At 37.3% G+C, this 11,669-nt stretch overlaps 2 protein-coding genes across 2 annotated transcripts in view; both read right to left on the minus strand.

The window, feature by feature from the left end:
• Nucleotides 1-1,722: 1,722 nt before the first annotated feature.
• On the minus strand, nucleotides 1,723-8,898 carry LOC107752570 (double-strand-break repair protein rad21-like protein 1). Its single transcript, XM_016568576.1, has 12 exons — nucleotides 8,846-8,898; nucleotides 8,143-8,303; nucleotides 7,852-7,981; nucleotides 7,646-7,745; nucleotides 7,450-7,553; nucleotides 7,213-7,308; nucleotides 6,312-6,425; nucleotides 5,692-5,814; nucleotides 3,930-4,159; nucleotides 3,707-3,803; nucleotides 2,072-2,193; nucleotides 1,723-1,887 (listed from the first exon to the last, which is right to left on the minus strand). The coding sequence occupies exons 2-12, from the start codon at nucleotides 8,284-8,286 to the stop codon at nucleotides 1,723-1,725; spliced, it is 1,425 nt and encodes a 474-aa protein (XP_016424062.1). The 5' UTR covers nucleotides 8,287-8,303; nucleotides 8,846-8,898.
• Nucleotides 8,899-10,170: 1,272 nt separating this feature from the next.
• LOC107752571 (taste receptor type 1 member 1-like) overlaps nucleotides 10,171-11,669 on the minus strand; it is a 15,835-nt gene continuing 14,336 nt past the window's right edge. The window contains exons 8-10 of the mRNA XM_016568577.1: nucleotides 10,883-11,043; nucleotides 10,384-10,589; nucleotides 10,171-10,291 (exon numbers count right to left, since the gene is read on the minus strand). Of these exons, the coding sequence (XP_016424063.1) occupies nucleotides 10,171-10,291; nucleotides 10,384-10,589; nucleotides 10,883-11,043 (488 nt within the window). The remainder of the gene's footprint in view (nucleotides 10,292-10,383; nucleotides 10,590-10,882; nucleotides 11,044-11,669) is intronic.

Consider the following 11,669-nt stretch of genomic DNA (forward strand, 5'->3'; position numbering starts at 1 on the left):
TGAACTTGCATTAATTTTACATGGCTTTCTAAACATGCGGCTCCTTTGTGCAACATGCGAGTGCAACATTGATAGATGTCCCTCTAGAAAATGCGATAAATATGCGTTCTGTGTGAACGGCTTGGTTTCGGTTTTGATGTAAACAAGATCTTCTCCGCATTGATGTTCTCTTTTCCCGCAATATTTGTAATTAACAACGCAGCAGCGCCGCATCTAGTGGCTTCAACTGGATAGGCTAACAAAAACATTATAATGCAGCGACACTTACATCGTCATCGCATCTCGTGCGCCACTGATAAGGCTGCCTCCTTAACGCACACCTAAAATTCGAATGCAACGTTTTTGCATTCGAATGTGGATTTTTATTTTAAATTCGGCGAATATTCGAAATTCAAATTTTTTTGGACAGCCCTATAGTGTATATGAACATATAAGACTGATAATGGTAAATTTAACAAGCATTAGTTCAGGTTAAAATGTTTGCAGCCCCTTCTCTGTTGCAACAATTTGACTGACATTCATGCACACGCTCTATGAAATATTTGAAATTTAATGGTAATCGTTCACTGTTGGGACAGGCTGTATTACACAATGGAAATGCTTGCTTTATATGAATACAATAGTAAACATAGTAAAATGTAAGATATGTCTGGGTGTAAACCATCTCAGCTGCAATGAGCAACATAATAAGTGACAGAAAGGTTCACTCAGAGCATTTGACAGAAAGTGTAAGACCTGTTTTAAAGGGTGTGGCAAGTGCCCATTAAATCCGAAACTAACCGGAAATCCAGAAAATCCAGAAGTCACAATTAGCGCAACAACCAAAAACACAAATGGACCCTCCTATCTCAGTTTTTCATAGAATAGGTTGTAAGAGCCACTTATTTCTTTACAAAATTGTTGATTTAATAATTGTGAATAAAGTGTCATATAACATTTAAATATTACTCTGAAAATGAAGCACCAATAATATTGCCTAATGATGGCAATATAATATCCTGCAATGATCAAGTATGGAATGTAAGATTGGAGCAATACATTTTTTTGACTGTGTAACATTTTTTTCCAGGTAATTTTGTTAAACTTTAGTAAAAATAGTTACTGGAATATTGAACGTTATAGTTTAACTTGAGTTCAACAAATATGACAAATTGGATGGATTGCTACCCTAATTTTAAAGGCGTTGACAAGTGACGCCATTGCACAGTGCAAAAATGTCACTGGTTGATTGAAATTGTTTATTATACATTAGCAATTATGGACCCTTTTTTACAAGACTGTGATGATCCATTTCAATAGTCATCAGCATCGTAAATCCTACAAAGTTTTTTTATATTTTCATTTTTTTTTATGTTTGTACATTTATAACACAATGCTTTGTATTATATTACCTTTGCATCAAATTACAAAAACTAGTTAATGCTAATTCAGGGGCGTTTCTAATACAAACGTCTATGGCAGCTATGGTAAATTTGACATTGTTCTCTCTTCTAACTGCCATTATCAATCTCTCTCTATTTGTTTTTTCCTTTTTTTGAAAGTTGCGAACACTATTGTGGAGTTTTTCTTTTGCCTTTTGAGCAAATGGGAATGCATAAAATATATTTGTGATAGTCTCCCAATCACTGCTATAGAATTTTACCCAACTATGTTGACTTCCGCTGCTGAGAAACATGGAAATGTGAAAAAGGTCCATTACTGATTAGTTGTGGCAGGTCTTGTTTATTTGTGGTCCTGACGGAAAAAGATATGTTTCGTGTGTGGTTGAGTGTTTAGCACTACCTGTGCCTGTGTCACTGGGGTTTCCCTCGTCCCTCCAGATGGATGAACAAACATGGAGATATCAGAGACAGGCTCTGGATACGACACCTCCAACCTACTCTCTTCCTGTGACAAAGAGAAAGGGTGAGATGGGGGTGAAATTATTAGTTATTGCATTCTGATGAACGATCATGAACTTGAAGCAGTGAATCAATCACAATAAAACCAGGAACATGTATAAAGTCAGTAAATGGTAAATTTTGACTTCTTGTTGACTTGAATGGTCATTAAGTGCGTATGTAGTTCTTACACTGGTGGTGTTCCACAGTGGTGGAGGTTCTGGATGAGTGACAGAAGGTTGATCTGGAACAACAGACTCTTGCAGCAAACTCCAGTCATCCAGCACCGGCTGAGCAGTGCTCTCCCAGACTGCTACAGGTTCACACACACCAATCAGGACAATATTTTTAGTTTTGAATTTTTAGAGATTTCACCTTCATGCTGTTCTAAACATGTATAATACACACACCCACACACATATACATATACATATACATACATATATATATATGTAATTACTTAATATATACTAAACCATAATGAGCCTTTTAACATATAGGCTAGCTAGCGTATTCCGCACTCAAGCGCACACATAAAGCTTGCCGCAAAGCACCGGCAAAAGCATTAATGACTATGAATATGTCAGGTAAAATGACAAGGAGATATTTATTATATTTATATTACTGTTTTCTGAGTCATTGTCCGCTGCAAAGATGAAGTTAACGATGCTGACTTGCCATCTCCGCAGTACAGTGGACGTGCCTTCAGAGAAAAATGCACCTTTCGTACGGATTACATAATGAGCTAGACATTTCGAGCTTTCTATAGATATATTTCTGATGTCTATGAGGCAAGTAGCCCATATGATGAGTTTCGGTTCATTTTTGTGACGAGTTCCACAGTTAACGGCGACCGAGATGGCAGAAAGGGCATCCTGTTTGATTTCTTTATTTTAAAAAAGCACAACATTTTGTTGATAATGTGAATGTACACAAATAAAAGTAGACTTTACAATTTCGAATGATGCATTATTCTTATCTGTATGAGCAAAAATGATGGCGTATTTTAAATTGTTTCAACTGTTATCAGGGGGAAAAAATGTCAAAAGTCATCGCGCCTGCGCCTATACATGCATTAAAGGGATAGTTAATCCAAAAATGAATTTGTAAGTTTTCCATTCGCTTTCTTTCCTGCTTGCTCGTAAGCAGCATAGTGGCTTCAATCATTCCATTGTATTTGTGTGCCGCACTAGCAAAAGTGATGTACAGTGCGACAAAATTAAAGGGGAGGGACAAAACAAAATCCTAATACAAGTGGTCAAAAGAGATGGCGTATTTTAAATAGTTTCAACTGTTATCAGGGGAAAAAAATGTCAAAAGTCATCGCGCCTGCGCCTATACATGCATTAAAGGGATAGTTAATCCAAAAATTAATTTGTATGTTTTCCATTCGCTTTCTTTCCTGCTTGCTCGTAAGCAGCATAGTGGCTTCAATCATTCAATTGTATTTGTGTGCCGCACTAGCAAAAGTGTACAGTGCGACAAAATTAAAGGGGAGGGACAAAACAAAATCCTAATACAAGTGGTCAAAAGAGACGCATTTAAAATGCATGATAGGACCAGGTTAAAACAGTAATGTGTCTCGACTAGGGTTTCAAAGGGGAGGAAAATTTCCGGTAATTTCTGAAAGTTTCCAAAAATCCTGGAAAGTTTCCAAAATTTCTGGAATGTTTCTGAAATTTACCGTAAATTTTCTGCCTCCCTGCAACCCTAGTCTCAGCTGACCACTTGAGATCGGATGACTGAAAATGCCTCTTAATACCAGGTGGAAACAGGACCAGATTTTCATCAGCTCTGCTTTTGTCTGATGCAATGTGATTTGTTACCCTCTCTAGGTTGCTCTCTCATTTCCTCAGGGTCAGTCTGCTGTCTCGCTCCTCCCTCCAAGCCTGGTCTCCTACGTGATGTGCCACAAGGGAACAGCTAGAGGAATAGAGGGAGAGGAATATATCCCATGATGCACTGCTTAATGCTATACTGGCCATATAATGACAGCTGTGCACTTCAGTTGAGCTCAGCTACTATTTCAGCTGCGGGTGTGGGCGATACCTGCTTTAAGTCAGGGTGAAAGAGTGGCAGACAAAAACTGGAGAACAGCTGCTTCACTCCTCCATTTTCCCTCCACTCCATGAGCTGCCGAGTGGGCGGGGCTATCTCCAATGGGGTTAAAAGGTCAGAGCAGTCAGCCAGTTGATTCCTGATGTCATCGTTTGTTAGTTCCTTTGATCGGTCAATCACTAGCTTCCGCTTCCTCGTGCTTCTTTTCCTTGCTGAAGACGCTGAGCACATGTTTAAACTTTCCATTAGTCTGATGGCAGGGCCTAAAATTAACACTAATCAACCACCAAATGTAAGCAAAAATCAGCGTTGGCGAGTATATGAAACAGCTTTAATAGCCAGTTGGCCATTAACTTTTTTTTAATTAATTCTAACAATGCCTGAAAACGTGATATGGATTAGCACGATTATCAAATTAAAAAAGACTGCATGTTTTCAGTGTGTTGTGGCGGTTTCCATTAAATGCTGCTCCACAAGAACTCCATCTGTGCAAGTGCTGCGGGTTTGAGTCGCTTATAATGTTTGGTCCATGTTGCATTTCCAAATGCACAGTTTGTAATGAGAATGGTCTGTTGTCAACAAAAGAGAAGTTTCTATGTGGTTTTCTGCCAAAATAAATCTCTATGGTTTAACGTTTGAAAGCACAGAAAAAACAAACATGAATATTAGTATTGTAATTTTACTGTTGCTATATATGTATATATATATATATATATATATATATATATATCTCACAGTTATTATTATTAACTACTTTATAGTTCAATAGTATTATAGTGATATCTTTAGTTTAATTTTACAATTTGATTAAATAATTATAATAATAAATATTAATAATAATAATTAAAATTTGCAATTAGATGTTTCCCCCAATTTGTTCTGCCAGGTTTCATGGTCTGTTAAAAAAAAAAAAAAAAGTTTGGGGCAAGTAAATTTTCTCAAGTCACCGGCCATTGGCAGATGAGGGAAAACGTTAGTTTTAGGCCCTGCTCTGATGTCTTAGCAAATCTGGAAGACTAGCATAATGCTTACTGAGCAGTATATACTATATAATGCCAAAATTAATTAACTCACTACATTAATATAAAAAGCCAATTCTGTATTTGTGATCCAGTATTATGCAGAAATGTCTTAATATATGTCAGTGCAATAAAAACAGTCAAGAAAAACTGTGGTTGACATTAATTTGTATGACATTGTGGGATACAGTATTCCACGCTCTGGTTGCATGTTATGCCTTTTGGCAAACACAGTAGGCCATCATGCTAAACACAAAAAACACAGTGTGCACATACTGCAGCAGCTGATTCATTACCATGATCTGGCCTGCAAACCCTATGTGGATATTTTTATTCCTGGTTGTCAACAGCACCCTCTAGTGGCTTCATGAGAGCAGTTAAAACCCCAACATTAAAAGGATAGTTCATCCAAAAAATGAAATTTCTGTATTCATTTACTCACCTTCGTGCTGTTCCAAATGTATGGCTTTCTTTCTTCTGTAGAACATAAAAGATATTTTGAAGAAAGTTGAAAATCAAACATTTTCGGCTACCTTTGACTTCCATTGTAATATCTTCTTTTATGTTACACGGAGGAAAGTAAGACTCATACAGGTTTGGAACGACACGAGGGTGAGAAGTTGATGACAGAATTGTAATTTTTTGGTGAAATGTCCCTTTAACTATGTACAACAATTTGAGGCAAAGGTCCAAAACTACTGCTCATTATATTCGCCAGAGCTGTTAAAACTCACGTGTGCCAGCAACCGGTGCAAGAGCAAAGCCTTCCTCTGCATTTACCAAGAAAGTGGTCTCAGTCAAGGCTGGACTGCTCCTACCCTTTAAACAGGAAAGTCCTGGTTTCACAGACTCCAGCTCTTTGAGAGAATGACACAGTGGTAAATGTTAGCGTTGCAAGCAAAGGTCAATTCCTAATAAATTACAGATAAAAAATGTACAATATTAAGATCAGATATTAGCCATTTATCATTTTATAATCTTACATATCCAAAGTGATTAATTAAAACACGCATCTAAATGTATTTTTATGCAATGTTTTATTAAAGCAACTGTACGTAAGTTTGAAATATGATATCATAAAAAACATAGCCTTTTTCCTTTTGCAAATAAATTCAAAAACTTGATTCATATTCACAATTCCTAAAAAAATAATAATAATTACTGAGACTAAATCTGTATGACAGCAAAAAAGAACAAATTAAGAATGCAAATTAAAAAAAATTAATTTGAGTGCAAATGTGTATGTGTGTAATTTAATATGACCAAAACCAACTATTAATAAGAATGAAATATGCTTGTTCATCTATTTCAAAGGCTAGAATATAATGTAATGCTATATCTAGAAAAAGTGTACCATCATTCCCTTCTGCAGTGACAGCAGTAGGAGGAGGTGTCGCTGGTAATTCATTCGGGGTGTCCTCATAGAAATCAGGCACCACAGCATCATCAGTAGTATTTGCTATAAAATCTAGACAGACCACAAATACAGAGAAAGAAACAAATATTGGACTCGGAGAAGTGGGAGGGTGATTCAGTTCCATAATTTTAGTGGTTTAAAAAAAGACTAGGCAGATTGTATAAATTTAGATGCAATGATTTTGTACAAAATGCACAAAAAGCAAGGGGATTCATATTCACTTATATTACAATCTACTATCATATCCCTCGTTAATGTTCACACTGAGCCATGGGGGAAGTGTTTGACAAACATATTTAAAAATAGTCACTTTTCACAATTCCCTTTTGTGGAGGAGAAATTATACACTTCAGCTTCAACATTAAACCGACTTAGATTTTTCTCTCATAACTTGACGTATGGACATTTTAATGTATCCCACATCTTATTTAAACATTACATTATTTGCTATTATTGCACTAACCTCTATTACAATAGTGTTAACTCTTGATATATTAACTTCAAAGGGATAGTTCACCCAAAAATTTTTATTCGGCTATCATTTTACTCCCTTTAACTCTTTGTAATCAATGACTAAACAGTTATTTGACATTTGGTTAACACTTACGAATATTTTCATCTTTATATTTATTTATTTTTATTGAGCAACATAATTATAATTATTTTTGCATTACAAAAAACTTTTTTTTTTTGTATAACATGCTGCATTAGAAAATACATAATGCCAGTTCTGATTTCATTTTGACTTTAAACATACATACATATTACTATTTTTATTAGTATGTGTGTGTGTGTTTTCGGTGTGCATGTCGCAAACTCATAAGTGTATATACTGTACCAATGAGGTCGACAGCCATTTCTTCATCACCAAAGCAGTCGCCGTGGACACTGAAACTCTGATCAAACAACCCTTGATAAGACTGGATTTCCTCACCTTTGAATGGTAAACAAACACAGTGTTACAACCGGCTCAACAATTGCGACATGAACGAGAGCCAAACAATCAATAATCAACATCTACAGTTTTGCATAGTGTATGTAAAAACTTGGTTCGTTGTTCATTCAGAGGGTTTACCAATTTGCTCCATGGTGAGAAAGTGGTTCTCAAAGGTCTCTTTGAGGGTAATATCTTCAGTGCGGCACTGATTCAAAGAGAAGTGATCGACCACATCAATGGTGCTGCGTGAGACATAACATGCCAAATAAGTCATAAAAACATGATATCAGGAAAAAAAAAAACCTATATAAAGAGCTGTTGAAGAACATGATACTTGAGATCAGGCAGCTGGGAATCAAAGTCAGTGAAGTCCTCTGGTAGAGTGATAGATTTTAACGCGGCCTCCATCGCATCCTCAGGCAGATCTGTCTGTCCTGTGATCAAAAACGAAATATCGTTGAGCTCTCTTGCAGTGTTCACTCGTTCTGTTGTCACTGACGGATTTAAAATCAGAGATGGCACATATGAGGATGCATTCACCTGGCCGGAAAGCCACATTAATTTTGACCAATGCATCACTGCAGTCTGTGAGAAGGTATCTGGTCTTCCTTGAGTATATCCGGACAACTCCTAAAAGAAGGTGACCTGAAGTTCGCAGACCGATTTTAATCTGGTAATGAATCATGGAGATAAATCACACACACACACACACACAGGGGAAGAAAATGATTTAACTCTTTTTAATTGAGCTTTACCCTTTATTCTACCTCTAAAAGTGAGCACTAACCACATTAATGACCTGGTTTAGTGGATTAACCAGGTGAACCTTACCTGGGGTGACAAGATCTCCTTTATGGTGGTCTCTAGGTCGCATTCAAACACGTGTGCTTTGGTTATTTTCTTCTCCCAGTGGGCTGCGAGCCATATCTTGGCTAGTGTGCTTCGTTTGGAGGTGAAGATTTGGGCATAAAACATCGTGATGTGTGGCGAGTCTGAGAAAACACAAGCCGTCATGGGAGACTGTGCAGCTCGAATGTAACTCAATGAACTTATTAGCGTTTATTAACATCGCCGTACATTTAAATATAGTCACTCATTCACACGGTGACATAAGACATGGCTTTTTGTTAATATATGTTGCACTTGAGTTTTGGCTGTCACTCCAAATTCCTTATATAGCGTTTGTTTGTTTTTTAGGCTCTGTCTCAAAACACAGTTAGCTACCCACCCAGACAGCCTCAATAGGCACCGTCCACATGATTGAATGATGCTCCAAAGTGCTGTCTAGATGGACACCAGACATGTTGTGCGTGCGGAACGCGCATATGACACACAGGAATGTTGTCTAGGTAACGTTAGGGAGGCGGGAGCTCACTAGTTTTTGAGACGCAATCTTGTGTAAGGCTAGCCAATTAAATACGGAGTTTTTTTCGCGTTCAGCAGTTTTCCTGGAAATTAGCTTTATTCGTCTATAAATAAATTATTATAAAAGTCTAGACATCTCTTATTTTTCAAATGTAAAGTTAGGCCATACCTGTTGCCGCTCGGCGTTCATCAACACTGAATCAATTTCCCGCCCACTTCACGTGCGCTTCTATGCTATGTTGCCCATAAAAAGAATAAGTATGTGTGTAATTTAATATGACCAAAACCAACTATTAATAAGAATGAAATATGCTTGTTCATCTATTTCAAAGGCTAGAATATAATGTAATGCTATATCTAGAAAAAGTGTACCATCATTCCCTTCTGCAGTGACAGCAGTAGGAGGAGGTGTCGCTGGTAATTCATTCGGGGTGTCCTCATAGAAATCAGGCACCACAGCATCATCAGTAGTATTTGCTATAAAATCTAGACAGACCACAAATACAGAGAAAGAAACAAATATTGGACTCGGAGAAGTGGGAGGGTGATTCAGTTCCATAATTTTAGTGGTTTAAAAAAAGACTAGGCAGATTGTATAAATTTAGATGCAATGATTTTGTACAAAATGCACAAAAAGCAAGGGGATTCATATTCACTTATATTACAATCTACTATCATATCCCTCGTTAATGTTCACACTGAGCCATGGGGGAAGTGTTTGACAAACATATTTAAAAATAGTCACTTTTCACAATTCCCTTTTGTGGAGGAGAAATTATACACTTCAGCTTCAACATTAAACCGACTTAGATTTTTCTCTCATAACTTGACGTATGGACATTTTAATGTATCCCACAACTTATTTAAACATTACATTATTTGCTATTATTGCACTAACCTCTATTACAATAGTGTTAACTCTTGATATATTAACTTCAAAGGGATAGTTCACCCAAAAAATTTTTATTCGGCTATCATTTTACTCCCTTTAAGTATTTGTAATCAATGACTAAACAGTTATTTGACATTTGGTTAACACTTACGAATATTTTCATCTTTATATTTATTTATTTTTATTGAGCAACATAATTATAATTATTTTTGCATTACAAAAAACTTTTTTTTTTTGTATAACATGCTGCATTAGAAAATACATAATGCCAGTTCTGATTTCATTTTGACTTTAAACATACATACATATTACTATTTTTATTAGTATGTGTGTGTGTGTTTTCGGTGTGCATGTCGCAAACTCATAAGTGTATATACTGTACCAATGAGGTCGACAGCCATTTCTTCATCACCAAAGCAGTCGCCGTGGACACTGAAACTCTGATCAAACAACCCTTGATAAGACTGGATTTCCTCACCTTTGAATGGTAAACAAACACAGTGTTACAACCGGCTCAACAATTGCGACATGAACGAGAGCCAAACAATCAATAATCAACATCTACAGTTTTGCATAGTGTATGTAAAAACTTGGTTCGTTGTTCATTCAGAGGGTTTACCAATTTGCTCCATGGTGAGAAAGTGGTTCTCAAAGGTCTCTTTGAGGGTAATATCTTCAGTGCGGCACTGATTCAAAGAGAAGTGATCGACCACATCAATGGTGCTGCGTGAGACATAACATGCCAAATAAGTCATAAAAACATGATATCAGGAAAAAAAAAAACCTATATAAAGAGCTGTTGAAGAACATGATACTTGAGATCAGGCAGCTGGGAATCAAAGTCAGTGAAGTCCTCTGGTAGAGTGATAGATTTTAACGCGGCCTCCATCGCATCCTCAGGCAGATCTGTCTGTCCTGTGATCAAAAACGAAATATCGTTGAGCTCTCTTGCAGTGTTCACTCGTTCTGTTGTCACTGACGGATTTAAAATCAGAGATGGCACATATGAGGATGCATTCACCTGGCCGGAAAGCCACATTAATTTTGACCAATGCATCACTGCAGTCTGTGAGAAGGTATCTGGTCTTCCTTGAGTATATCCGGACAACTCCTAAAAGAAGGTGACCTGAAGTTCGCAGACCGATTTTAATCTGGTAATGAATCATGGAGATAAATCACACACACACACACACACACAGGGGAAGAAAATGATTTAACTCTTTTTAATTGAGCTTTACCCTTTATTCTACCTCTAAAAGTGAGCACTAACCACATTAATGACCTGGTTTAGTGGATTAACCAGGTGAACCTTACCTGGGGTGACAAGATCTCCTTTATGGTGGTCTCTAGGTCGCATTCAAACACGTGTGCTTTGGTTATTTTCTTCTCCCAGTGGGCTGCGAGCCATATCTTGGCTAGTGTGCTTCGTTTGGAGGTGAAGATTTGGGCATAAAACATCGTGATGTGTGGCGAGTCTGAGAAAACACAAGCCGTCATGGGAGACTGTGCAGCTCGAATGTAACTCAATGAACTTATTAGCGTTTATTAACATCGCCGTACATTTAAATATAGTCACTCATTCACACGGTGACATAAGACATGGCTTTTTGTTAATATATGTTGCACTTGAGTTTTGGCTGTCACTCCAAATTCCTTATATAGCGTTTGTTTGTTTTTTAGGCTCTGTCTCAAAACACAGTTAGCTACCCACCCAGACAGCCTCAATAGGCACCGTCCACATGATTGAATGATGCTCCAAAGTGCTGTCTAGATGGACACCAGACATGTTGTGCGTGCGGAACGCGCATATGACACACAGGAATGTTGTCTAGGTAACGTTAGGGAGGCGGGAGCTCACTAGTTTTTGAGACGCAATCTTGTGTAAGGCTAGCCAATTAAATACGGAGTTTTTTTCGCGTTCAGCAGTTTTCCTGGAAATTAGCTTTATTCGTCTATAAATAAATTATTATAAAAGTCTAGACATCTCTTATTTTTCAAATGTAAAGTTAGGCCATACCTGTTGCCGCTCGGCGTTCATCAACACTGAATCAATTTCCCGCCCACTTCACGTGCGCTTCTATGCTATGTTGCCCATAAAAAG

Source organism: Sinocyclocheilus rhinocerous, unplaced genomic scaffold (genome assembly GCF_001515625.1).
Source record: "Sinocyclocheilus rhinocerous isolate Xijiao unplaced genomic scaffold, SAMN03320098_v1.1 scaffold1102, whole genome shotgun sequence".
In the NCBI taxonomy this organism is placed as follows: domain Eukaryota; kingdom Metazoa; phylum Chordata; class Actinopteri; order Cypriniformes; family Cyprinidae; genus Sinocyclocheilus; species Sinocyclocheilus rhinocerous.